At 40.1% G+C, this 23,748-nt stretch overlaps 2 protein-coding genes across 10 annotated transcripts in view; one reads left to right on the forward strand and one right to left on the reverse strand.

Moving 5' to 3' along the window:
- Positions 1–1,930: 1,930 nt before the first annotated feature.
- Positions 1,931–16,901, reverse strand: MED21 (mediator complex subunit 21). The gene is made up of 5 exons (XM_001143632.8): positions 16,402–16,901; positions 9,112–9,331; positions 5,115–5,229; positions 4,203–4,303; positions 1,931–3,394 (listed from the first exon to the last, which is right to left on the reverse strand). Exons 2-5 carry the CDS (start codon positions 9,151–9,153, stop codon positions 3,218–3,220), a joined length of 435 nt encoding a protein of 144 aa, XP_001143632.1. The 5' UTR covers positions 9,154–9,331; positions 16,402–16,901; the 3' UTR covers positions 1,931–3,217.
- A 347-nt stretch (positions 16,902–17,248) lies between these two features.
- TM7SF3 (transmembrane 7 superfamily member 3) overlaps positions 17,249–23,748 on the forward strand; it is a 57,533-nt gene continuing 51,033 nt past the window's right edge. For 4 of the 9 annotated variants that reach the window (XM_520807.9, XM_054664425.2, XM_063786877.1 and 1 more), the window contains exon 1: positions 17,249–17,684. In XM_520807.9, the coding sequence (XP_520807.4) occupies positions 17,594–17,684 (91 nt within the window). In that variant the 5' untranslated portion in view covers positions 17,249–17,593. The remainder of the gene's footprint in view (positions 17,685–23,748) is intronic. The other 5 variants (XM_063786874.1, XM_063786876.1, XM_063786875.1 and 2 more) reach the window with 2 other exon arrangements.

The following is a 23,748-nucleotide window of genomic DNA, read 5'->3' on the forward strand; positions in this document are numbered from 1 at the left end:
CTCACACTGACATGTTTTGCTACCAGAAGTGGTAGCAGAGACATAGAATCTTAAGGATGGAAATCTGGAATTTGTTCTCTGATCTGACTGGATTAAAAGGCAATAGTGTTTCCATTGCCAAGGTAATTGACAGTCTATGGTAAAAGTTACTTATCACTTGTAGTCACTTGGTTTGTTAACTAATGCCTAGACACAGGGTTTACTTATATTAAATCAAAGTGAAATGCCAGAATATCCTTCCTTGGTATACAGGGAATGGTATCAAGGACATAGAAATTTTGGGGTGAAATTATTATACATAACTTACTCACTCACATCCTATCTTCTCTGGAAGGATCCAGAGGACACTCTCTTCATTAAAGCTTTAAAAAAAATCATCAGCAGGGGGTACTATTCTTGAAAGGCTCTAATGGCCAATATCACAGGTCAGGAATGATAGTAAAGGATACTCCCATTGAAATTGGCTCCTGGCCGGGCGCAGTGGCTCATGCCTGTAATCCCAGCACTTTGGGAGGCTGAGGCGGGTGGATCACCTAAGGTTGGGAGTTCGAGACCAGCCTGACCAACATGGAGAAACCCCGTCTCTACTAAAAATACAAAATTAGCCAGGCATGGTGGTGCCTGCCTGTAATCCCAGCTATTCGCGAGGCTGAGGCAGGAGAATCACTTAAACCCGAGAAGCTGAGGTTGCGGTGAGCCAAGATCGTGCCATTGCACTCCAGCCTGGACAAGAGTGAAACTCCATCTCAAAAAAAGAAATTGGCTCCTTAAATTCAATGGAGATGACGGGAGTTAGGATGTAGTTAAGGCACAAGTGGAAAGATTTAGCATCCAGAAACAAAGAGAGTTTGGTTACCATAACTGGCAGCAGAGCAAGATGGTAATCAAAATGGTTTCACCCACAGAAATCTTTAGGGTTAACTGATGGTGGTGCCCCTAGAACTGAAATAGAGAAGCAGGATATTAAACTTTTCTTAACATATGAAAAAAGCAAACTGTAGGTCTAGTGAATAAAGGTCTATTTTTAATTACAAGCCACAGCTTCTTATCCAGTTTTTAGATTTAAATCAGCTTAGATCATTGACATTTAATTATTGCTGTATTAATGAAATAAAATAAAATTTAGGTTTACTATTGTTTTATTCTGTTTCTCGTTCCTGGGTTACCTGAATCTTTTTTAGTATTCCACCTTAATTTATTAATGCTTTTGAAAATAATCTGTAGTTTTTTAGGGAAAAATCTGTGTCGCTCTAGGGATGATACAAATACTTAATTTCTTACAGTCTACTGTATAGTATTAATATCTTGAGGTTAGCAGTTTGGCATTAGCCTGGGCAACAGAGTGAGACCCCATCTCTAAAAAAAAAAAAAAAAAAAAAAAAATTAGCTGGACATGGTAGTACATGCCTGTAGTTCCAGTTACTGAAGAGGCTGAAGTGGGAGGATCACCTGAACCCAGGTTGAAGCTGCAGTGAGCCATGATCACAGAACTGCACTTCAGCTTGGGTGACAGAGACTTCACCTTAAAAAAACAGAAACAAGAACAACAAAAAAAAAACTGTATATCCTCTACAGAGAATCACATAAAACAATGTTAATTTTTTTCTTTCAAATAACAAATGTAATTTTTAAAACCTCAAGAGAAGTCTATTATATTTACCCTATACATTATGCCTTCTTTATTCCTGCCATTCTAAGTTTCCTTCTGCTATAACTTCCCTTCTTTTTAAAAAGCTTCCCTTGACAATTCTTTTAGAGCAGGTTTACTAGTGATAAATCCTGTTAGTTTTCCCTCATTTGAAAAATGTCTTGACCTTTTCTCTTTGTACTTTTGACTCCTTTATAATACTTAGGTACTTTGAAAAAGTTTTCTGATTGAATCTTCTCTCCCCCCAAAACTATAATGAAGAGTACAGATTTATGCCAAATATCTGATAGCAAAGAGTTTTTAATAAACATCAATTAAAATACAGTTAAAAGTTCAAAAATTTTCTATGACTAGCCAATAAATTGCTGCAACTTTTACAGCTAACGCTGGTGTTCCCAAAATTTGAAACATAGTACTTTTCAAGAACTGTGGAAAAGCTTGATTACAACAAAAATAACAGGCAGAGTGTTCTATTGTTCCTGTTTCCTCCTGAAACTTAAACTCTGAATAGCAACAGATTGCAGCAAATGTAGCTCAGGATATTCTGAAAAATACAGCCCCAGGAAATAGCTAGTTAAAATGTGGACCACATTTCAATTCCACCTTTCCAGTGGAGATAATCAGTAGACTCAAAGAGATCCAAGGGTTGGATGAGTAACCATAGTTGAAAATGCTGACACAAATTATTATTTGGCAATAATAAACTGAGGTGAAATGATGCCAAGTAACTGATGTAGTGGAAGTATGTTCTGGTCTGACTAGAATACAGCAATAAAAGTTGAGAGGTTAATAAGGGCAAAAGAACCTTCAGATAAATGGAGAATGAGAAAGAATTGATGATTCAAAAAACATACTTCATTGTGATGACAAGCAAATTAAGGATGAAAAAAAGCAAGGTGAAAAGAAATAGGAAAAATAGTTCAGGATGTAGAAAAATTATTTCACAACAGCCAGGAAATTCTCTTGACAGAGGATCTCTTGGTAAAATAAACGTGGAGATGAACTAGAACAGGTATGAGGTTCTAGCAGAAGAAACATTTGCATAAATGTGACTTTCTTATCCAGCCACACTATTTCTTAAAAGCAACACAATTTCCAAAACTTTCTTGCTCAAAGCTCAGATTTACACAATGCCACCTCTAAGAGGCAGGACACTAGCCTAAACTAAAATGTCCCTTATGTCTGTTCTTACTGTCTTCTCCTTTGGCTTGAGAGATGTTTTGATTTGTAAAAGTACTGGCCAATACAACAAAATGGAGACATAAATTATGTCATAACAGAATTTTACATATGTTTCCTTATATTATGTTCATTAATGTATTACATGCCTTAATAATTTCACTCAGTTAAAAAATGATGGTATGATGCTTTAAAGCTGGTTCAATCATGATTTTATAAGCTTATTTATCAAGAGTGAAAATAGAAGACTATTAAAAACAGCTAAAAAGGTAATGTGTCATAGTGTTTAATGTTTCTGTAATTGTTGGTAAGCCTTGTATGTAAGTCTGATGCAGAATTCTTAATGGCACTCAAACAGTTCTTTTCTCAGCCACATGGTATCCACTGGTGCTATGAGTCTGGAAGAGACTGGCTATGGGTACCACTTCTTGTCTTCAGCTGTGACTGTGCAATATCAGCAAGTGCGCTTTGTATCTTTTCCAGAAGCATGTCTCCTCGATAAACAACATCCTCCAGACATGTAGCAGCTTCATGGTTTTCTTCTTCTAGCTTATACAAGCTAGCAGCCTTTATAAGACACAAATTTTAAAATCTTTAGAGTTTAGAAAGAGAAGCTGTCGCAGATGTACTTATTTTTAAATCTGGATGACTTTGCAATCATTGTGATATGTTTTTCAGTAAAGAAATTCTAAAAATCAGACAACTTTTAAGAATTTTCCCCATGTGAATTATTAAAAAGAATGACTTTTCAATTAGAGATCTCTAGATATCTTTAAGTGACTCCCTTACACATTACGTTTAGACACCATTATTCTACTCCAATTGTAGAATGCCACCCTCCTCTCATTCTTCACTAGGAAAAGAGACTAATTGAGGAAAATAAGAGGTTTCCTTATAATGGAAATTTGAATATTATAACAAAAGGTGCTATGATTTGAATGTGTCCCCTCCAAAATTCATACATTAAAATCTAATCCCCAATGTGATGGTATTAAGAGGGAAGGGGCCTTTAAGAGGATATTAAGTCATGAAGGCAGAGATCTCATAGATGGAATTAGTACCCTTAAAATATGGCTTGAGGTTGAAGAGGGAGCTCTTGCTCTTTTGCCCTTCTGCCTTCAGCCATGTGAGGAAACAGGAAGAAGGCCCTCAACATGGCCCTAAACATGGCACCATGTTTAATAAAAATTCATTACTCATGCACAGTGAGTAATAAATGCCTTGATCTTGGACTTCCCAGACTCCAGAACTGTGAGAAAATAAATTTCTGTTCTTTATAAATTACTGTCTCAGGTATGTTGTTATAGCAGCACAAACCTCCTTTAATTCAAAATTCTCTATTACTGGTAAAATTCTCAAAGGAATAGAGGCTTACCTGTAAAGCAGCTGTAGATTCTTCACTGGGTAAGGAATCTATCAAAACATCAATGTCTTTTGCTGTTCGTGCAATCAGTGCTGCAAAAAGCTGGGCATACTCTAGAGAAAGATACTGCTAGATTAGGATATTAGAAAACCTCAAGTTTTCAGAAACAAATTTTAAGTTAATGAAACCAGAAACTTCATATAGCTTTTTCTGCCCTAAGATTCTAATGATTCGGCCAGGCGTGGTGGCTCACGCCTGTAATCCCAGCACTTTGGGAGGCCAAGGCAGGCGGATCACGAGATCAGGAGTTTGAGACCAGCCTGACCAACATGATGAAACCCCATCTCTACTAAAAATACAAAAATTAGCCAGACGTGGTGGCATGCGCCTGTAATCCCAGCTACTCAGGAGGCTGAGGCAGGAGAATTCCTTGAACCCGGGAGGCGAAAGTTGCAGTGACCCTAGATCGCATCACTGCACTCCAGCCTAGGCGACAGAGCGAGACTCCGTCTCAAAAAAAAAAAAAGAAGATTCTAATGATTAAAATATACACCAATCCTGTTACACATTTAGCTCAAATTGGGAATTAAGCATAATGTATGTAATTTCATTTATTATGACAATATAGTGGTCACTTGAATAAAGAAATTTATAAATGGGATGCCTTCCCTGTTAAGGTCCCTCACTCAGCTAAATTAACACAAATTCTCCTCTAAAGGAGTAACAATCTATTATCTGACATGAACCAGAATTATGAGATGTTAGGTGAATTGACTGTAAATTTTTTACAACAAACAAAACTTGTAATATTCTCAAACAACAATTTTAGAAATAAAATAAGCTGAATTTCTCAAGAAATCTAATTTTAAAGGATTACAAAAAATGTGAGAGTCAAACTAAGAGAAGCTAAGAAAACCTGTTTACCTTCTGTAGGGTTAGCTGGCTGGTCTTTGTTAATTGCTGTCTGAATATTATTGAAAGAGGCAGGAGGACCACATTGCTGCAATACTCCAATGGCATTACAAAACTGATCTGCAAGCTTAGGCCAAAGAAAACATATCAAGGTTAGAAAGGACTTATCAGTTTTAAGGACTTTATTGGTAATGGCAACAACAATAAGTTTCTGTAATGATAATCTCTGAGCAAGGGAATAAAACAGAAAGGAGTGATTGTTGATAAAATAAGCCAGTTATTATTAATGTTGATTAAACGTTTTAATTCTGCAAAGAAACTAAGTTTGGTATCAATCTAGGTAAAGTTAAATTTGATATAAATCTAGTTGAAACAGTTGAAATACAAAATAATCTTTCTTTTCTTGTGATAGTAAAATGATAAGAGAACATTGGCCAATACTTATTGTAAGCCACAAGTAAAGACTTTTTGGGGATAGTGATGGAAAAGAGCAAATTTGACTTGTAAATATCTATGGCATCATGTTTAATAAAAATTTATTTCTCATGCACAAAGTATATGATTCCTTTTCTTTCTTTTTTTTTTTTTTTTCAAGGGTGGCACATCTCACACAAGCATATGAATATCCAATCATCACGCTCATGATTCCTTTTCTGAGACTGGAGTAGTTACAAGTGTAAAGAAATAGTGAGGAAAAGGCTGCTCAGAAAAGCACCTTAAGTAAGCAGAAATGTATTTGTTCAAGACTCAATTTTTAAACTCTTGTACTCTAAAAGTATTCCTTAAGTGCTTTTAAAGATTGGGAATAGCAATTCCTTACCATCTCCAAATTAAATACACCTATCCTCCCTACCAATTTCTCTTACCTAGTCTTGACCTCTCAAACCTCCTATTTCTAATAAGTATTTCCACTGGGTTTCTCTGCCATTGTTTCAATGACAGAACTCAAAGGCAACTGTTTCCTCTTTTTAATATTTAATTTGTATTGAAAGTCTCCTAGTCAACCAATCTAACTTCAGATTCTTACTTTCCTTTGATCTTCATATTCTGCTAATACTACAAATCTTTCTCTTTTCCTTCTATCATTGTTGCTTAGTTCAACCAATTATCTCACACCAGAATTATTACAATAGTCTTCTTGTTGTTTTCCAGTTCACCAGGTTATTTATTTTACCCTGATCAAAACATTTGAGCTTACTCCACCACTGTCTTCAAGATAAATCTCCAACTCAGGCTGTTTTGAAGCTTTCAATAATCTAAGTCAACTCTACTGACTCGTTTTCCACTACTCCTTCATATTTATCTAACTAGTCATAAAGTCACTTATGACTAAATGGCTTTGCCCAGGTTTTGCTAATTGTAATGGAGCAATAAGTGCTCAGATGTATACAAACCTAGGTCCTAATCCTAGCTCTATTAATCCAAGTAGCATTTTTCATTTTTAAATTGGATACATTCTCCTATTATAGCATTGTTGTAACAGAGGAAACACACACAAAAAAATATTCAGCACAGTGTCTATCTTTTCCATCCTTCAAAAGCTTTTAAGATCCATTTAGTCAACAAAAATTTATGGAAAATAACTAAAGTACTGCATATAAACACTACAGAGACATAGTGAATGCGACATAGCTTCTGCACTCACGGTTTTCAGAGGGTAGAACAAATGTTAAAAGTTATACAAATAATTCTGATTAGGATAAATGCTAAGAAGATTCCCCCTATTTTGGTTCACATCACTCCATATTCCAATTTACATCAGAACCTAAAGCTGAAAATACTTAATTCATTATAACTCCCTAACCACATACTGTTTTTCCATCACTTAAATGTCTCCTGAGTATTTGACATTTTTTAACCTCCTTTAGGAGTATCTCTTTGTAAACATGATGGTGCTTACACACAGTAGGCACTCATACTAGTTATCCTAAAGGCTTTTCTCCAAAATCCAATTATCATTATGCCTAACCTGGAGTTAAGGCCATATTCACTCTGTCCTTATTATCCTTCTAGTTACAAGACATGTATGAATATGCAAAATTTTCCCTAAAATAAGATTTCTATCCAGCAGCATCATTACAATTTGATTTCGTAAAACCTCAAAGGAGTAGTTCCCTGAGGAAGGCTGGCTGGCAGCCCAGGCAAGTCCCTGCAGGGTAGAATTTATCTTGGTGAATTCAACATTTAGAGGCTGGTCCTCTCAGCTTAAAACCTAGTGTTATTCACCCAGGGTAGATCAGTTTTATCACAAGTAGATTCACACTCTTCAAGTGTACAAAGCCTGATGTATTAAGAAAAATGCCAAGTTATTAGCTTACAGTGAGGAAAAAAAAAAAACTGGCAAGGAAACCAGGTACTTATGTTTTCCTATCAGCATGTTTTCTCTCTAGCCCCTTATCTAGGACATTACATCACAATCAGACAATGAGAAACATAACTATCAATGGAAAACTATTTAGCAGAAAACAATCTAACTTGTAATGGTAATAAGTACAACCATTGCCGCATGGGAATACCCACTGACGTCTTGGTCAACGGCATGCACGTATTATGTCAGTCCCCTATGGTTATAATAAAGCTGAAAAATTCTTACTGCCTAGTGACAGCGTAGCAGTACTAACGCTGTAGCGCAATGCGTTCCTTAGTGCTTGTGGTGATGCTGCTGTAAATCAACCTACCACACTGCCAGTGTATGAAAGCATAGCACATACAATTATGTGCAGTCCATGACACTTGATAATGATACTAAATGACTTTGTTACTGGTTTATGTATTTACTGTTTTATGGTTATTTTACATTGTACTTCTACTTATTAAAACAAAAAAAAAAAGTTATCGCCAAAACCATGCATTTCTCAGAACATGACCCCTTCATTAGGGGCCCATGACTGCGCATCCTCTGGCTTTGCTTCTACTTTCCACTCAGGCATAGTGTGGAGGAAAAATAACCAGAAGGAACAAAGCTGGGGAGCTACTTACAAGACTTGGCCTTTAATAGAGAGTAGAATCTGGGGGAGACATTAAAAAGGACTTGTAGGCCGGGCACGGTGGCTCACACCTGTAATCCCAGCACTATGGGAGGCCGAGGCGGGAGGATCGCTTGAGGCCGGGAGTTTGAGACCAGCCTGGACAACATGGTGAAACCCCGTCTCTACTAAAAATACAAACATTAGCCGGGCGTGGTGGAGGGCGCCTGTAATCCCAGCTACTTTGTTTGGCTCAGACAGGAGAATCGCTTGAACCCGGGAGGCGGAGGATGCAGTGAGCAGAGATCGCGCCACTGCACTCCAGCCTGGGCGAAAGGCACTGTCTCCAAAGTAAAAAAAAAAAGAAAAGAAAAAAGACTCAAATAAACGGAAAGACATACGAGGATTAGAAGATTTCCTATCATAAATATGTCCCCAAACTGATGTATTCTGAGGGATGGCCAAGAGGCAAGAGATGGAAGGAGACTCTGGGCCCAAAGGAACGAGCTAAGATGAAAGAAAATCTCTCACCTCACCTCAGCATCGCTCCCGCACCAACCTGAAAGCGCTGGTGAAGGAATACTCTCGGCTGACATTTCATTACAAAAACCCAGTCATCCAGAGCATGAGATCTCCCTTGGTGGATTAAAATTGATGAGGAAAGAAAAAAGCTCCTGCTTCTCCTCCCAACCCCCAAAAGAAAGAGAACCCGTAAGCACCACTGGCAAGAAAATAAAACTGTCCTCAGGGAACACGACAGGACCGCGCAGCCCACAAGTCCTGGCGGCCTCACCCGGACAAGAACGATCTTCCCGGTCTCCTCAAGCGAAAGAGACTGCTCCCTCCCGCACCTTCAAGCACCGCCCGGCAGCCGGCCTCAAACCTCCGAGTTCGCGGTGGCGCCTCCCGAGAGAGCGCTTTATGCCGAAGCCCTGTCTCTCAGTCCGCTCCCCACTTCCAAGTTTTGCCTCTTGGGCCCCTTTCCTCCCTTGCTTTACCTCAAGAAAGAGAAAGACAGAGGCTAATCGAATGAAATTCCTCACCGAATTCACAGCGTCCTGAAGCTGCGTGAGCCGATCCGCCATGTTCCTACTGCAGCAAACGGACGCCAAAACAGCGGCTCTTCCGCGACTGGGCAGCTCTGGCACGCGTCATGGCCAATCACAGGGCTGCGTCCTTGGAACGGGTGGGGTCGGAGAGAACTCCCCGCCCCGTCAGGAGTGGGTGGTACTCCCGAGGCGGCCTTTCTAGAGCGGGCTACACCTGAGGAGAGGCTGGATCTTTTGAGTAACTGGGGGAATGGTCTGGGGTCCAATCTCTTTGAAATACAGTCCAAGAGCCGAAATACTCCCCTTGGGGTTGTTAGGTGTTAAAGGCTTCAGAGATTGTTGGATTCTGCGGGGATTTTTTTTTTTTTTTTAGTAATTTCTCGTACCCTCTCGTGTTTATTTATTGACCAAATTGAAGAGTAAATATATTTTATTTATTTATTTATTTATTTATTTATTTATTTATTTATTTATTTGAGACGGAGTCTCGTTCTGTCGCCCAGGCTGGAGTGCAGTGGTGCGATCTCGGCTCACTGCCAGCTCCGCCTCCCGGGTTCACGCCATTCTCCTGCCTCAGCCTCCGGAGTAGCTGGAACTACAGGCGCCCGCACCACGCCCGGCATTTTTTTTTTTTTTTTTTTTTTTTTTGTACTTTTAGTAGAGACGGGGTTTCACCATGTTAGCCAGGATGGTCTCGATCTCCCGACCTCGTGCTCCGTCCGCCTCGGCCTCTCAAAGTGCTGGGATTACAGGCGTGAGCCACCGTGCTCGGCCAAGAAAAATTAGCTGCACAATTTAGATTTAGAGTTGGGACTTACTGAGAGTTTAAGTGTGAAAAATGATAATCGAAACTTGGTATTTAAGGAAATTTAGCCTGAGGATAGTCTGGTAAGAAATGAGTTTGGAATCGGCAAATAACAGGTTTGTAGACTTCAAAAAACTCTCATATCCTCTTTCTCAGGCTGATTATCCGTGATTACCTTCCTGTGGCTGCGGGGAAGGTGGAAGACACAGTCCCTGGGGAACTCAGCTTGTTGGATTTATCCCAACACTTACTGTGAAGCACCACTTCTGCTTCACACCCATGCCCCACCCTCATCCCCAAACAGTCTACAGACTTACTGGAGCCTCATTAAGAACGTGGATGAGGCATGTTCCCCATAATGGGACTAATGAGAAATCACTCTGTAATTTGTTTTCACTGTAACTTGGGGGGATTCTACAACCTTCTCCTCCCACCCTCACTTGAGAGTGTACCTTACGGAATGCCTGCCACATGCCAGGAAGTATATCCAGTGCTCAATTTGCAAAGATGAATAAGCCAAGGACTCACTAAGGAAGGTTTTGCAGTTGTCCAAGATTAAGATGAGCTGGGCCTAGAATAGGGTGTTGACCCTGATAAGCAGGGAAAGAAAGACTAAAATATATTTTTGAGAAAAAAAATTAATATGGATTGGTGACTGACTGGATATAGTTTAGTCCACTCCATAAGAATACTAAGTTTTGCAGCCTGATTGAAGGGAACTTGGGCAGTTGAAGTAGAGAAGCCACTTCAAGACATTCATATTGTGACACAGTTTTTGTCCTGCCATTATCTTCCTAATAGATCTTCCGTGCCTCCACAGAGACCTCAGGTTGATGTCCAACTATCTCTGCCTGGTTTTCAAGATTTACTATAATCTGGCTCCAGCAAACAGACCCAGCCTCACCTCTTGATAATTTTCTGAGTGAAATAATCTGTTTCAGCCAAGGTCCCTGACCCCTTGGTTTTCCTGGTTCTTCAGCCTCTTTCGGCCACGGATCTTTTTAAGAATCAGATAAAAGCTGTGGACCCTTTCCCCAGACCAGACTCTCAACTTAGCCTACATTTGAAAAGGGGTTTAGGAAGCTCTTGAAGCTGTAGACTTCAAGAATAACCCACCTGCCAAATATAGTCTGTGCATCTAGCTCAGGATTTCTCAATGGCTGCACTCGACTTTTCAGGCTAGATTACTCTTTGCTGTGGGATGCTGACCTGTGCATTGTAGGATGTTTAGAGCATCCCTGTCCCTTACCCCTGAGATGCCAGTAGCATCCCTCCAATCCATTTATGCCAACATAAAGTATCTCCAGATAGTCCCAAATGTCGCTGGGGGGCAAAATTGCCCCCAATTGAGAACCACTGGTCTAGCTCTTTCCTCATTCTTTACCTTTCCCAAAGCAATTTCTTTCCTGCTATTTAATCCTTACCCTACCTTTTTAAGTTGTACACTTCTCATATAAATTTTATGAATTGCTAGAGTCCATAGGGACCTCTCCTTTCTTCCTTTCATGATTTGGACACTTTCTCATATGCTTTTTCATTTGCTTCTGTTGCATCGCCAACTGGATTATATGGTTTTAGGAGCAGGAACCCAGTATTACAGATCTCATATTTTAAACACACAATTTTGGTGAGTACTTTCTTTGAAACTTTATATTATTGAAAGTTTCAAAGATATAGAAAAGTAGACAGTATAGTGAACCCTCGCATACCCTTTACAGCTTCAGCAGTGAGCCACTCAGTCAATCTTGTAAATGCTTTGGTTTTTATGACTGTAGCAACTATTTTTTAAGAAAAACACCTTTAGCAATTTTTAAATACCTTTAATACTCACAGTTGCAATTTATTAAATATCTAAACTGTTCTTAGTGCCGGGATGAATAACTATAAATAAGCATTTTTCTATACCACACTCTTTGAAATTCCCTAAACATGTTCTGCTGTTTTACAAAAATGCACACCATATAAAAACACCTATAATTATTTCTTCCTTGTATGAAATGCCTACACTTCCATCCACATCTCCACTTTGCTCCCTTGGTGATTGTCCACACAGTACTCAAACCTTATTTTATTATTTATTTATTTATTTGAGACAGAATCTCACTCTGTCGCCCAGGCTGGAATGCAGTGGCACGATCTCAGCTCACTGCAACCTCTGCCCCCAGGGTTCTAGTGATTCTCCTACCTCAGCCTCCAGAGTAGCTGGGATTACAGGTGCCCGCCACCACACCTGGGTAAGTTTTTTTGTATTTGTGTAGAGACGGGGTTTTGCTATGTTGGCCAGGCTGGTCTTGAACTCCTGACCTCAGGTGATCCACCCGCCTTGGCCTCCCAAAGTGCTAGAATTACAGGCGTCAGCCACTGTGCCCGGCCTATTATTATTTTTTTTACTTGCCACTATACTAGTGAACAAAATCTTATTTTAAACATCTCTTTATAAAAGCCTTTCCTGAATTCTGAAAATTAAATGCTCCCAATCTTTAACACAATTGTTCCTTACACTTCTGTTATTGCACTTAGCATACTGAGCTGTAATTATTTGTACATCACGCTAATTCACCCACCAGTCCATGGGCTACTTGCAGGCAGAAAACATATTCTGTTTCCATATTTCCAGTACCTAGCACCTAACATTTAGCCTGGCACATATTTATCAACCAAATGAATGAGTTTCCTAGCATAATAATTTCCATATAATAGCTACTAAACAAGCATTTACTGAATTTAACTTAATGAACAAAGAATGTAAATTACTACCCACAAAAGAGCATAAGAATTAAAAAATACAGGATGAAGGTGAGATTAGAGTGGGAAAGAATGAATGGGCAAATTTCACAGAGGTTCAATCCTGCCTTTTCCCTGGATCCCCACTCCCAGCTCCATTTAAGGTATTTTAGGTTTTATTTAAAAAGCTAGGGTAAGTTTTTTCCCTTCCTCCTTCTCTCCCTCCTGCCCTTCCTTCCTTTTCTAAATTTTAACAGACTTTTGTTTTATTAGATACAGGGTCTTGCTCTGTCACCCAGGCTGGAGTACAGTGGCATAATCATGGCTCGCTGCAAACTCAAACTCCTAGGCTCGAACAATTCTCCAGCCTCAGGCACCTGTGTATCTAGGACTACAGATGTGCCCCACCATGCCCAGCTAATTTTTTTTTCTGGTTGTGTGTGTGTGTGTGTGTGTGTGTGTGTGTAAGAATGGGGATCTCACTATGTTGCCTGGGCTGATCTTGAACTCCTGGTCTCCAGAGATCCTCCTGCCTTGGTCTGCTAAAGTACTGGGATTACAGGTATGAGCCACTGTGCCTGGCCTAAACAGACTTTAAGCCTCTAATGATGCATATCTTGGATTTGGGAATCTTTCAGTTTCTGCATTTCCTTTCAATACATAGGAAAAATGAACTAATCTGCAAAGCTGCTAAGCTTGTTTGCTTCTCAGCTCTCCAATGGAACTCTGACATGAGCATGGAACCCCAGCGAATCATCCTCCCAAGCTGTCACAATACTGTACTTAGAAACCAAGGTAATGAGGCCCTGTTCTGATTGCTGACACATCTGTCATCAACTGTCATGCATGCACAGGCAACTGCAGGCCTGGGGAACTGCGATGCAAAGGTATGGAGGAGAGAGAATAGGCTCAGTTCAGGAAATTGAAATTAATTCAATGTGGCCAGCATGTAGAGGTCTGATTTTAGTTGCAGCAAGAACCTAGGGAGGTGAGCAGGAGTTGCATCACAAAAAGCATTTATGTGTCATACTCAGGAAGGTGGACTTATATCTTGAATGCTTTTATAAGAAAACCTTTAAAATTATATGTATCTTTTACAAAATCATAATTTCTTATTTAAAAATGATACACTTCAATGTAGAACTTTTACACAGAAATGTGCAAAGAAAATCATTCTTAATTTAACCACCTAAAGATAACTATTTTAAACATTTTGGCATATACTTTTCAACCTTTTTTTCTATGCACATAACCAGGAATGCATACTACAAAGAAAACAAGGCAGGCACAGTGGTGTGAGCCTGTAGTAGTCCCAGTTAGTCTGGAGGCTGAGGTGGCAGGATTGCTTGAGTCTGGTGACAGACCAGGAGCACCGTCATCTCGGACAAACACCACCACTTTTAAGTTCCAGCTCCCTTTCTAGCCTCATGCATTTCAAGGAAATCACTTCTCTTCTAACTATAAGCAGCCAGAAAGAGCAGACAGTAAAACACAGATAAGACAGCTCAGGCACAAAGGGAGGTGGGGGGAAATTCTCTTGGGTAACTGCCAAACTTCACCCTCATACAATGGGCCCCAGTAAAACAGTGGGCCTTAATAAGTACATTCCTTTCCCTTCAGGTGCACTAAGATAGGGAAGCTAAAAGCAGACTCAGGGGGTATGCCTGCAGCTGCAAAAAGATGTATGGGAACAGACACACAACTCTCCCTCCCAGATAAGCACAACAGACACAGAAGCAGTCCAAGCCTCTGATAAACTCTCCCACCCTAAATCCTTAAAAACTCTTATTAGTCCGTAAGAGAGTGTGCCTCTAACCTAACTGGCCAGAAGCCCCTTTCAGGTTTGTTTTCTCTAAAATAAACTTGTCCTTGACTTCTAAGCCACCTTTCCTGTTTCTTTCTTCTTTAATTCTTACATCTGGGAGTTTAAGGCCAGCCTGGGTAACATAGTGAGATCTTGTCTCTTAAAAAAAATTACAGGCCGGGTGTGGTGGCTCACGCCTGTAATCCCAGCACTTCGGAGGCCGAGGTGGGCAGATCACAAGATCAGGATTTCAAAACCAGCCTGGCCAACGTGGTGAAACCCCATCTCTACTAAAAAAAAATACAAAAATTAGCCGGGCATGGTGGTGTGTGCCTGTAATCCCAGCTACTTGGGAGGCGGAGGCAGGAGAATTGCTTGAACCCGGGAGGCAGAGGTTGCAGTGAGCCAAGATTGCACCACTGCACTCTAGCCTGGGGGACAGAACAAGACTCCATTTAAAAAAACAAACAAACAACAAAAGTATCCATTCCTCTGAGTCAATAAAAGATGTATGTTAAAAAAAAAAAAACCAAAAGCCACGTACTATATATACTTATTGCATCATAACTTGCCTTTTCATAAAGACTTCAATCAGAATATAAATGAAGGGCTGCACAGGATCCTCTTATAAAGCTCTATCATAGGTTATTTAACTCCTAATTGTTGGGCATTTAGGTTGTTTTAGATGTTTCTGCTACTCTAAATAATACTCTATGAATAGTTTTGTACACTAATTTTTTTTAAGAGATGGGGTCTCACTATGTTGCCCAGGCTGGAGGGCAGTGGCTATTCACAGGTGCAATCATACAGCACTGCCCTCTTGAACTCCTGGGCTCAAGTAATCCTCCTGCCTCAGCCCCCTGAGTATCTGGGACTACAGGCGCATACCACTTCCCCCAGCTTATACTAATTTTATATGTGTATTTAATTATGTACTTAAATCTAAAAGTGGATTATACCAAATCTACAAAAATAAGATTTTTAAACATTTTTGATGCCGATTACTTTATTAAAGTGTATATTCCCAGTATCCCTACCTAAGAATGCCTCCTTCTTAGCTCTTTTATCCACACTGGATGTTTTATACTTTTAAAATGTTTACATCTTAGTTTGTTAATTTGATTTTTTTATTTGTTTACTAGTGAGATTGAACTTTTTTCATGTATTTACTGGTAATTTGTATTTCTTTTTTGGGGTGAAATTCCCCATTCATGTCCTTTGCTAATTTTTTTTTTTTTTTGGTCATCAACTTGCCTTTTCATATTGTTTGTGTGTTTACTTTAATAAAATTTAAATATTTATGTAAAAAGCATTTACGTAGCCAAGTCTACCAATCTTTTCCTTTATGGTTGTTTCCTTTGCTGTTTTGCCTCTTAGAAAGCTCCTCCCATTTTGAGATCAATTTATTAAAAAAAAAAAAAAGCGCCCTCTTCTGCTAGCTCTTTTATGGTTTTATTACTTTGGGATTTTGTTTTTACAATTAGTGTGAGATAGAGTTCTGCTTCTCTCTGCCCATAGTGCAGCTAATCAGTTAAGAACACAATTTATTGAATAATCCATCCACTGATTCAGATGCTACCTTTATCATAATTGTTCCTTTCATCTTCCTTGGATTTCATCTACTGAGGGTTATAGGAATAGGGGCATGTGGGAGAGTGAATAAGCACTACAGAAATAGATAGTGCTACCAAAGGTGTGAAAATTTGGACCAGGCAGTGGGAAAGCAGAGAAGGAATTGTGCCTATGACAAAGATTATTTGCTTGGCCAAACTCTAGTACGGCTTCTGAATCTTCTGCTAGGTCCATCTGTGCACTTCTTTGTAAAAATCCAGTTTTAGCGAAGAACCCCCTTTCCTCCATATCTAATCAGTTTCCTCACCCTGCACCATCCCCCAGGTGATGTTCTGTCTTCAGAAGTCCTGTTAGGTCAGTTTCACCAAATGCCCCTTACCTCTGATGCTTCCTCTTAGTAATTTTCCATCCACTGAACTCCGTACTGCTGGTTGGCTATAAATTCCCTCTTGCCCACGCTGTATTCGGAGTTGAGCCCAGTCCCTCTTCCCCACTGCAAGACCCGGTTGCAGTGGTCCCTATGCCAATTGAGACAGTCCTCAATAGTCTTCGTTCGGTGCTTTAACAAGTATCATTGAATAATTTTGTCTTTAACACTTCTTCACATTATGGTCACAGCTATATATTGTTACCTTAGTAGTGGATTAACTGAACATGTAATTTCCAAGCTATAAGTTGCTCATCAAAATATATAAGTGAAAAAAATTAAAACCAGGGAAGGAAAGCAAGACAATCCTCCCCAAATAACGTTAAGTCTATGCGTCTAATTCCACATCATCGATGAGCCATCTGTCACATGGACTACTGTCCCTCAAACAGCACTCAGGTATGAGACTTGAGACGAAGTTCAGACCAAGGCCGTGTCTTCGAGGATATTTCGCTTAGAGAAAACGAAACTACTTTTAAATGTAGTGCTTATGACTAGTGCGGTAACCACTACACAAACAGCATTCTCCTGGCATTTTTATGCTAACATAAGCCTCAGCAGCGAAGACAATTGCTACCGGGGGAAATAACCTTCAATTGTGTTTTTAGCAACTGATTCCTCTTTTTTGCTGTTGTAAAGGGCCGTTAAACACGGAAACAGGAGCCTGGCGACGTTAGTCCGCAACAGAAAGTTATTTTGTACTTTCACAGTGGGTTTGCCTACTTGGTGAGATAAAAGTGGGGCAAGACCGGGCCTCAAGCCAGGACTTCCTGGGGGCTCCCGGGAGCACCGCAGGCTGCGCGTTCCCCGCGCGCCGGCAGGAGGCGCGCGCTGCCTGGAAACGCCCCAGCGCCGCCCGCGCCCAGAGACCCGCCGCTGTGGCGCAGCGAGAGCCCGGGAGGAGGCGCGGGAACGCGCGCTGGGGGTCAGGTGCCGGAAGAGGAAACCTCTCGCTGGGGCTAGGAGTTCGGCGGGGCGCGCGCCGGCGGCTGCGGAGCTGGCAGGTGCGAAGCGTCTGCACCTGGCGGGCGATGGCGCCCGATGCGGGCGCCCCGGGATAGCGTGGGCGAGGCTGCGGGGCCCCGGCGCGCACGCCCGCACCTCTCCCCAGCCCTGGCGTGGGCCCAGCCCGGCCCAGGCAGCAATGGGGTTCCTGCAGCTGCTGGTCGTAGCGGTGCTGGCATCCGAACACCGGGTGGCTGGTGCAGCCGAGGTCTTCGGGAACTCCAGCGAGGGTAAGGTCGGGGCGCCTGGCTTCTGCAACCCAAAGTTGCTTTTGCATTTCTTGCGAGGTCAAAATCCGCCCGGGGTCTGTCAGCCTAGCAGGGAGATGGTGCTGGGGGCGTTGGTACACGCTGGGTGGTGAGTCCAGAACCGGCACGAATGGTGTTTCCTGCAGCGGAAACACTCATGGCTAAGGAGGTCTTACTATTAACCTCCTCATTCAGCGGAGGAAATGGGAAGAGATAAATAATTCTCTTTTTTTAACACAGTATTATCTCCCTTAGGGAGCAGCCATGTTTGTGGCTTTAATTCAACTTACTAAAGCGCCTCTTTGCTGCCCAGTGGACTGTCTGAGCTTCTGGACAGCAAGACTTGGGGTGGAACTAGCGGCTTAATGACTGATGGCTCTCAAGCTGCATGGAATTTTTACACCCCCAAATCTAGAGGCTTTTCAAACTGGTTATGTTCTACAGAGTTTGAGAGGGAAAATGAACCCAGAATGAGGCTTTATTTTTAAAGAGCCTTTACCATCTAATTTATTAATACCATCTGGAGACAGGAAAACATTCCATACTCACAGTGAGAAATAAAGGACTTTTTGAATTACAGATACATAGACATACAGATAGAATGTGTATACCCTCAATTCTACAAGTTCAGCCACAAATGAAAAATAAACACAGAAACACAAAAGCTTGCCAGTCTAGGTATCAGAGTTGTTCTCCTTACTTGAGGGCAAGAAATTTCTAATCGATTTGACCTTAAAAAAGACAAATGGACAAAAACTGTGTTCTCTGTTGTCTCATATCCAACAGGAAATAGATCTCTATGAGATATTAATTCTTTACAGAGATCACAAAATTCCCAATCATTGCAGCTACCAACAGGAAATAACTTGTCATCCATAAATGAACTGTAAAAAATAACAATTTAATAGAGAGTAAAACTAAAATGAGAAAAACAAGAATCAACGAAGTTCTATTGCCACTTCAAATTCACCTGTGGGAGCCAAGAAGCAACATGCCCGGGCTTGGCTCCCTATAAGTACACCATTTTTGATGATTTCAGGTGACTTTTTTTTTTTTTTTTTTTGACGGAGTCTCGCTCTGTCGCCTAGGCTGGAGTGCAGTGGCATGATCTTGGCTGACTGCAACCTCCGACACCCGGGTTCAAGCAATTCTCCTGCCTCAGCCTCCAGAGTAGCTGGGATTACAGGCGCCCGCCTCCACACCCAGCTAGTTTTTCTATTTTTAGTACAGGCGGGGTTTCACCATGTTGTTCAGGCTGGTCTCGAGCTCCTGACCTCGTGATCTGCCCGCCTTGGCCTCCCAGAGTGCTGGGATTACAGGCGTGAGCCACCGCGCCCGGCCGATTTCAGGTAATTCTTGTTCATCTCAGTGAGAACTCAGAATGGGATGTTAGATTGTAAGTCTTGTGCTTGGTGAATGGGTTTGGGCAACAGCTCATGGTTTGTTAATATAAAATGTAAAAGGCACTAGTTGTGCCAGGCAGATCATCATGTGCTTTTCCATGAAACTAAGCACATTCTGTTTTGTTTTGAGGTTAATAGACTAGTTGCAGTTCTGAAACATAATATTTTCTGAATAATGTGATTGTGTTGCTATGCACTTATCTTTGAAAAGCCCTTGTGCAAACTGAATTCTAGGATCTTTGTATATAGGACTGAGGCCAAAGCTGAAAAGGGCAACTTTTTTTTTTGCAGAAAAACCTTGCTTATAATAGGGCACTAACATTCACTGTGTATAGTGTGTGCCAGGTGCTTTCCATGTGCAGTGTTATTTAATCCCCACCACCCTACAATGTAATGATCTTCCTACCTTGTCAGAGGAACAAATGAACAGCTGCTAGGGTTACAGATAGGACTTGAACCCAGGTGAGTCTCCCTGCAAATTTCATAGTCCTTCCACTTCCGTAAAGCTGTCTTCCAATAAGAATATCTTACATGGCATGGTGCTTTGTACTTAATCCTTCTGTGAATCCTCATTCTTCAAAATAGCCTTATGATGGAGGTAGAAGAGATGCTATCTCTATTTTAACAGGTGAAGAATTTGAGATATTAGAGTTTTTAGTTGATCGATGCCAGCCCCTGAGGCAGGAGAGCAGGCGTCCAGAACTTTTTCTTTCTACTTGGTGTTAGTATTTAATACCTAGAAATTTTTATACAAAAGATAAAAAATATGAATAAATTGAGAAATTAATTTTTTCAGACACTGCTTTTTGCCTCTTTGCTGTGATTATAGCACTGATATTCCTCAATGTTATTCTTTTTGCCTTGCATTGGTATTGTCATTCTGTGCAGAAGAGGGACAATGTGGGGACTTAACTGCTGAGTGATAATAAAAGCTGATATTCTCCACATCTATCAGCTAAAAATCAATATAGAAAGGTAGAAGGACATAGTTCAGGACTTGCATAATCCTCCTAGAAAATGGCTGGATTGATGTTTGATGATGATAATTCTGATAACCATACAAACTGAAGAAATTGAGCATCTGCTGTAATTTAGGAGGATTTACCCATCTTTGGCAGGATGAGCTAACTTGCATGACTTCTGTAGTGGCCTGAATGCTAAATAAATCTTGGAACGTGGCAGATGGAGTTCCTAGAATGTCTGAGGAGGGTGCTTTCTGTGACCAGTAGGCACATGAGATGGATCATACTTTTAAGCAGTTTTCCCTTCTCTTGGAGTCCCAGTTCACTGCTGCCTTTAACATCTTTCATTTGTTTAGATTCATATCCAGTAACTCCCGTGGAATTTCATAGTAATTGGACTTGAGCACAGCATCATTTGGGCCTTTCAGTCTTCTTGCTATTGATGATGCTTTACCAAGGTAGCAGGCCGTTCATGGTTAGTTGCAAGTGCTGTCTTTCTCTAAAAAGTGTGTGAAGCTAATATGTTCATTTTTGTGTTCCCTTTCAACCTTTAGGGCTATTGAACATTTGTAAGAAGATAACAATGAGAAATTGGGAGGGGCGGTTGACTGCTGACCAACTCAAGTAGCTGAACCATTTTTGTTTTTAATGTGAAGAGAATTATGAAGACTAGGCTATGATGGATTTCTCTTAGAATTTGGTTGTTGTGTTGAAACACAAACAGTAGAAGTAAATTTCAGTAAAATAGTAAAAAGGAGGAGTTGGAAATTTTTATGGTTGCCAGATTAGGATCTGATTCGGAAAGAAAAAGGAAAGGATTAGGATTGGGCAGCTCTTTTTAAAGTGGAATTATTGGAAAGAAAAAGTGATTCTGGGTAAGAATGGAAGATGGGTGTGAAAAATTGTTTCAAGTCCCTACTATAGGTCAGATGGCAAAAAAAGCCATTTCTTTTTAGAGGAAAGCTAATGTAAGTGCCCCAACTTGATGTTAGCCATTTGCTTTGTAATATCTTTTGATGTGCTGTCTTTTTTCCTCCTACTCTGCAAGTCATAAGATATAATTATGCCTCATAAAATGCTTCTAATAAATCCTTTTCCATATGCCTTAGAGGTGAAGTTAAATTCCTGTTAGCTTCTTCAGGATATTTTTTGAGTATGTGTCTTCTTTTGCTAAACCTGTTTTTATGAGCAGAAATTAAATGAGTTTCTACCAGACTGAGCTGTTTAAGTTGTCTTGACTTTCAGTATCTTTTGTTGTCACTCTTCGGAAGTCTCTTTCTCAACATAATGCTTATGATGTGCCTGGAATTTCTGTGAATGCCCTGTACATGTTAGTCCCTTTCTTCCCACTAATTTTTTCATAGGGGTGCTCTGAGTGCCTGATTGTCTTTCTTTCTTTCTTTTCTTTCAATAAGGAGATGAATGTGTGAAGCACAGGAAAGCTAATGGAAGTTAATAAACGATGCTTTATTGTGTAGCCTTGGGCAGTTTAAAAGTTGTTTCCCATTTGTTTGATACTTTCAGCAGCCAACTGATGGCAGCACAGTTACCTCAATTTTACTTTGAGGGAACTGAAGCCCAGAGGAAGTACATTACTTGCCTGAGGTCACATAGTTCAGGCATCATTTAACAAACATTTACTGTATGCCAGTTAGGTGACTATACTGTGTTAGACGTTGGAACATCAAAAATGACAAAATCCTGCACAGCCAGGAATCGAACCACAACTGGTTGGGTTAAAGCAATCTTCTGAAAAAAATTGTACAATGGATGTTGGATTGCCAGGGTTACACTGCCAAAGTATTTTCACACAGATGTTAGGTTAGAGATAACTAAGACTGGGAAAAAAATATATATTTATCCTTTGCTTGTTTATCAAATACTATGTTAGGAGTTCTCAAACCCAGCTAAACATTAGAATTACATGGAGAACTTTTTATAAAAGATATATTGGTGAAGAGACAGCTAGAAATAGACATTTAAAAGAAAAAGCAGGGTTGGGTGCTGTGGTTCCGTCTGTAATCCCAGCACTTTGGAAGACTGAGTGGGGGAGGATCTCTTGGGGCCAAGAGTTCAAGACCAGTCTGATCAATATAGCAAGACCTCATCTCTACAAAACGTTAAGAAATAAAATTAAAGAAAAGAAAAAGTACATTTAAAATAGCCTCAAGAAACATTACGTATTCTGGGATGATTATCATGGGATATGTAAAGACCTCTACAGAGAAAATAACATAATACATCTCAACATTCTTTAGATAAATTGAGAAACTAAAGAAATAGAGGAATATCGGAAATTCATAGATTACAAAATTCTAAAGATAAAGATATTTTAAAGGTATCATTTCTCCCTAAATTAATGTATATATTCAGGGCCATCCCAATCAAAATCCCAGCAGGTTTTTTTGTGTGTGTGTGGATATTGACAGGCTGATTTCTAAAACTTATATGGAAATGTAAAGGATCAGAAATAGTCAAGATAAATTTGAGGAGGAAGAACAAATTTGGAGCAGGAGTTAAGAGAGTTGTAATATTTGTGTTAGGATTGGTGTCTATAGCTAGACAAATAAGCCAGTAGAATGCAATTGAGACTCTAGAAGCAAACACATGTTCACTTGACTTATGTGAAAGGTGGAACTACAAAGCAGTAGGGTAGGGAGATGGTGGTATTTTTAAATTATTTTATTTGTATAAACTTATGGAGCACAAGTGTAGGTACAGGATATATTGTGCAGTGAAGTCAGGGCTTTTAGTGTATCCATCACTGGAATTATGTACATTGTACTCATTAAGTAATTTCTCATCTTCAGGCCCCCTCCCACCTTCCTCAGTCTTCAATGTCTATCAGTCCACAGTGTAGGCCCATGTGTACACATTACATAGCTCCCATTTATAAGTGAGAGAACATGGGGTACTACAGGGTGGTATTTTTAGTGAAGGTTGCTGTCAAGTAGATGAACATATGAAACAATGAACTGTGACCTCTATCTTACACCATGTGTAAAAATCAGCATCAGCTTGATTTTTAGCTCTAAATGTGAAAGATAAAAAAAACTTCTAGAAGTTAACATGGGAATGTATCTTCATGATCTTGGTATATGTTGACAAGGATTTCTTTAAAATGACACAAAAGGGACTAATCATAAAGGAAAAACCTGAAATTGACTGCTAAAATGAAAACTGTTAATCTAAAGGTAACAGAGTGAAAAGACAAGCAACAAGAGTGGGAGAATATATTTGCAACATATCTGTCAGAATACTCATATCTATGATGTATTAAAAACTCCTAAAATTGAAGAAGGACAGTTCCATTTTTAATATGTGTAAAAGACTCGAACAGACTGTTTCACAAAGAGGATATCCAAATAGCAAATAAGCAAAGCAAAGGTTTCTTAACACCCATGAGTAATTAGGGAAGTGCAAATTAAAATCACAATCAGATACCACTATATACTCAGCAGATAAATGAATGATACCAGGTGTTGGTGAGACTTTTGGGCAATTGGAACACTTTCCTACAGTAAGTTGATGCGGTATACATTGGCAAAACATTGTTGGAAGACTGGCAGTATCTACTGAAGATGAGAATACCCTATTACCTGATAATTCTACTCACAGGTTCCACCCAACAAAAATGTGTATATGCGTGTACCAAAAGACATGCACAGAAAATGTTTAGAG

This window comes from Pan troglodytes, chromosome 10 (assembly GCF_028858775.2).
Source record: "Pan troglodytes isolate AG18354 chromosome 10, NHGRI_mPanTro3-v2.0_pri, whole genome shotgun sequence".
Taxonomy (NCBI): Eukaryota; Metazoa; Chordata; class Mammalia; order Primates; family Hominidae; genus Pan; species Pan troglodytes.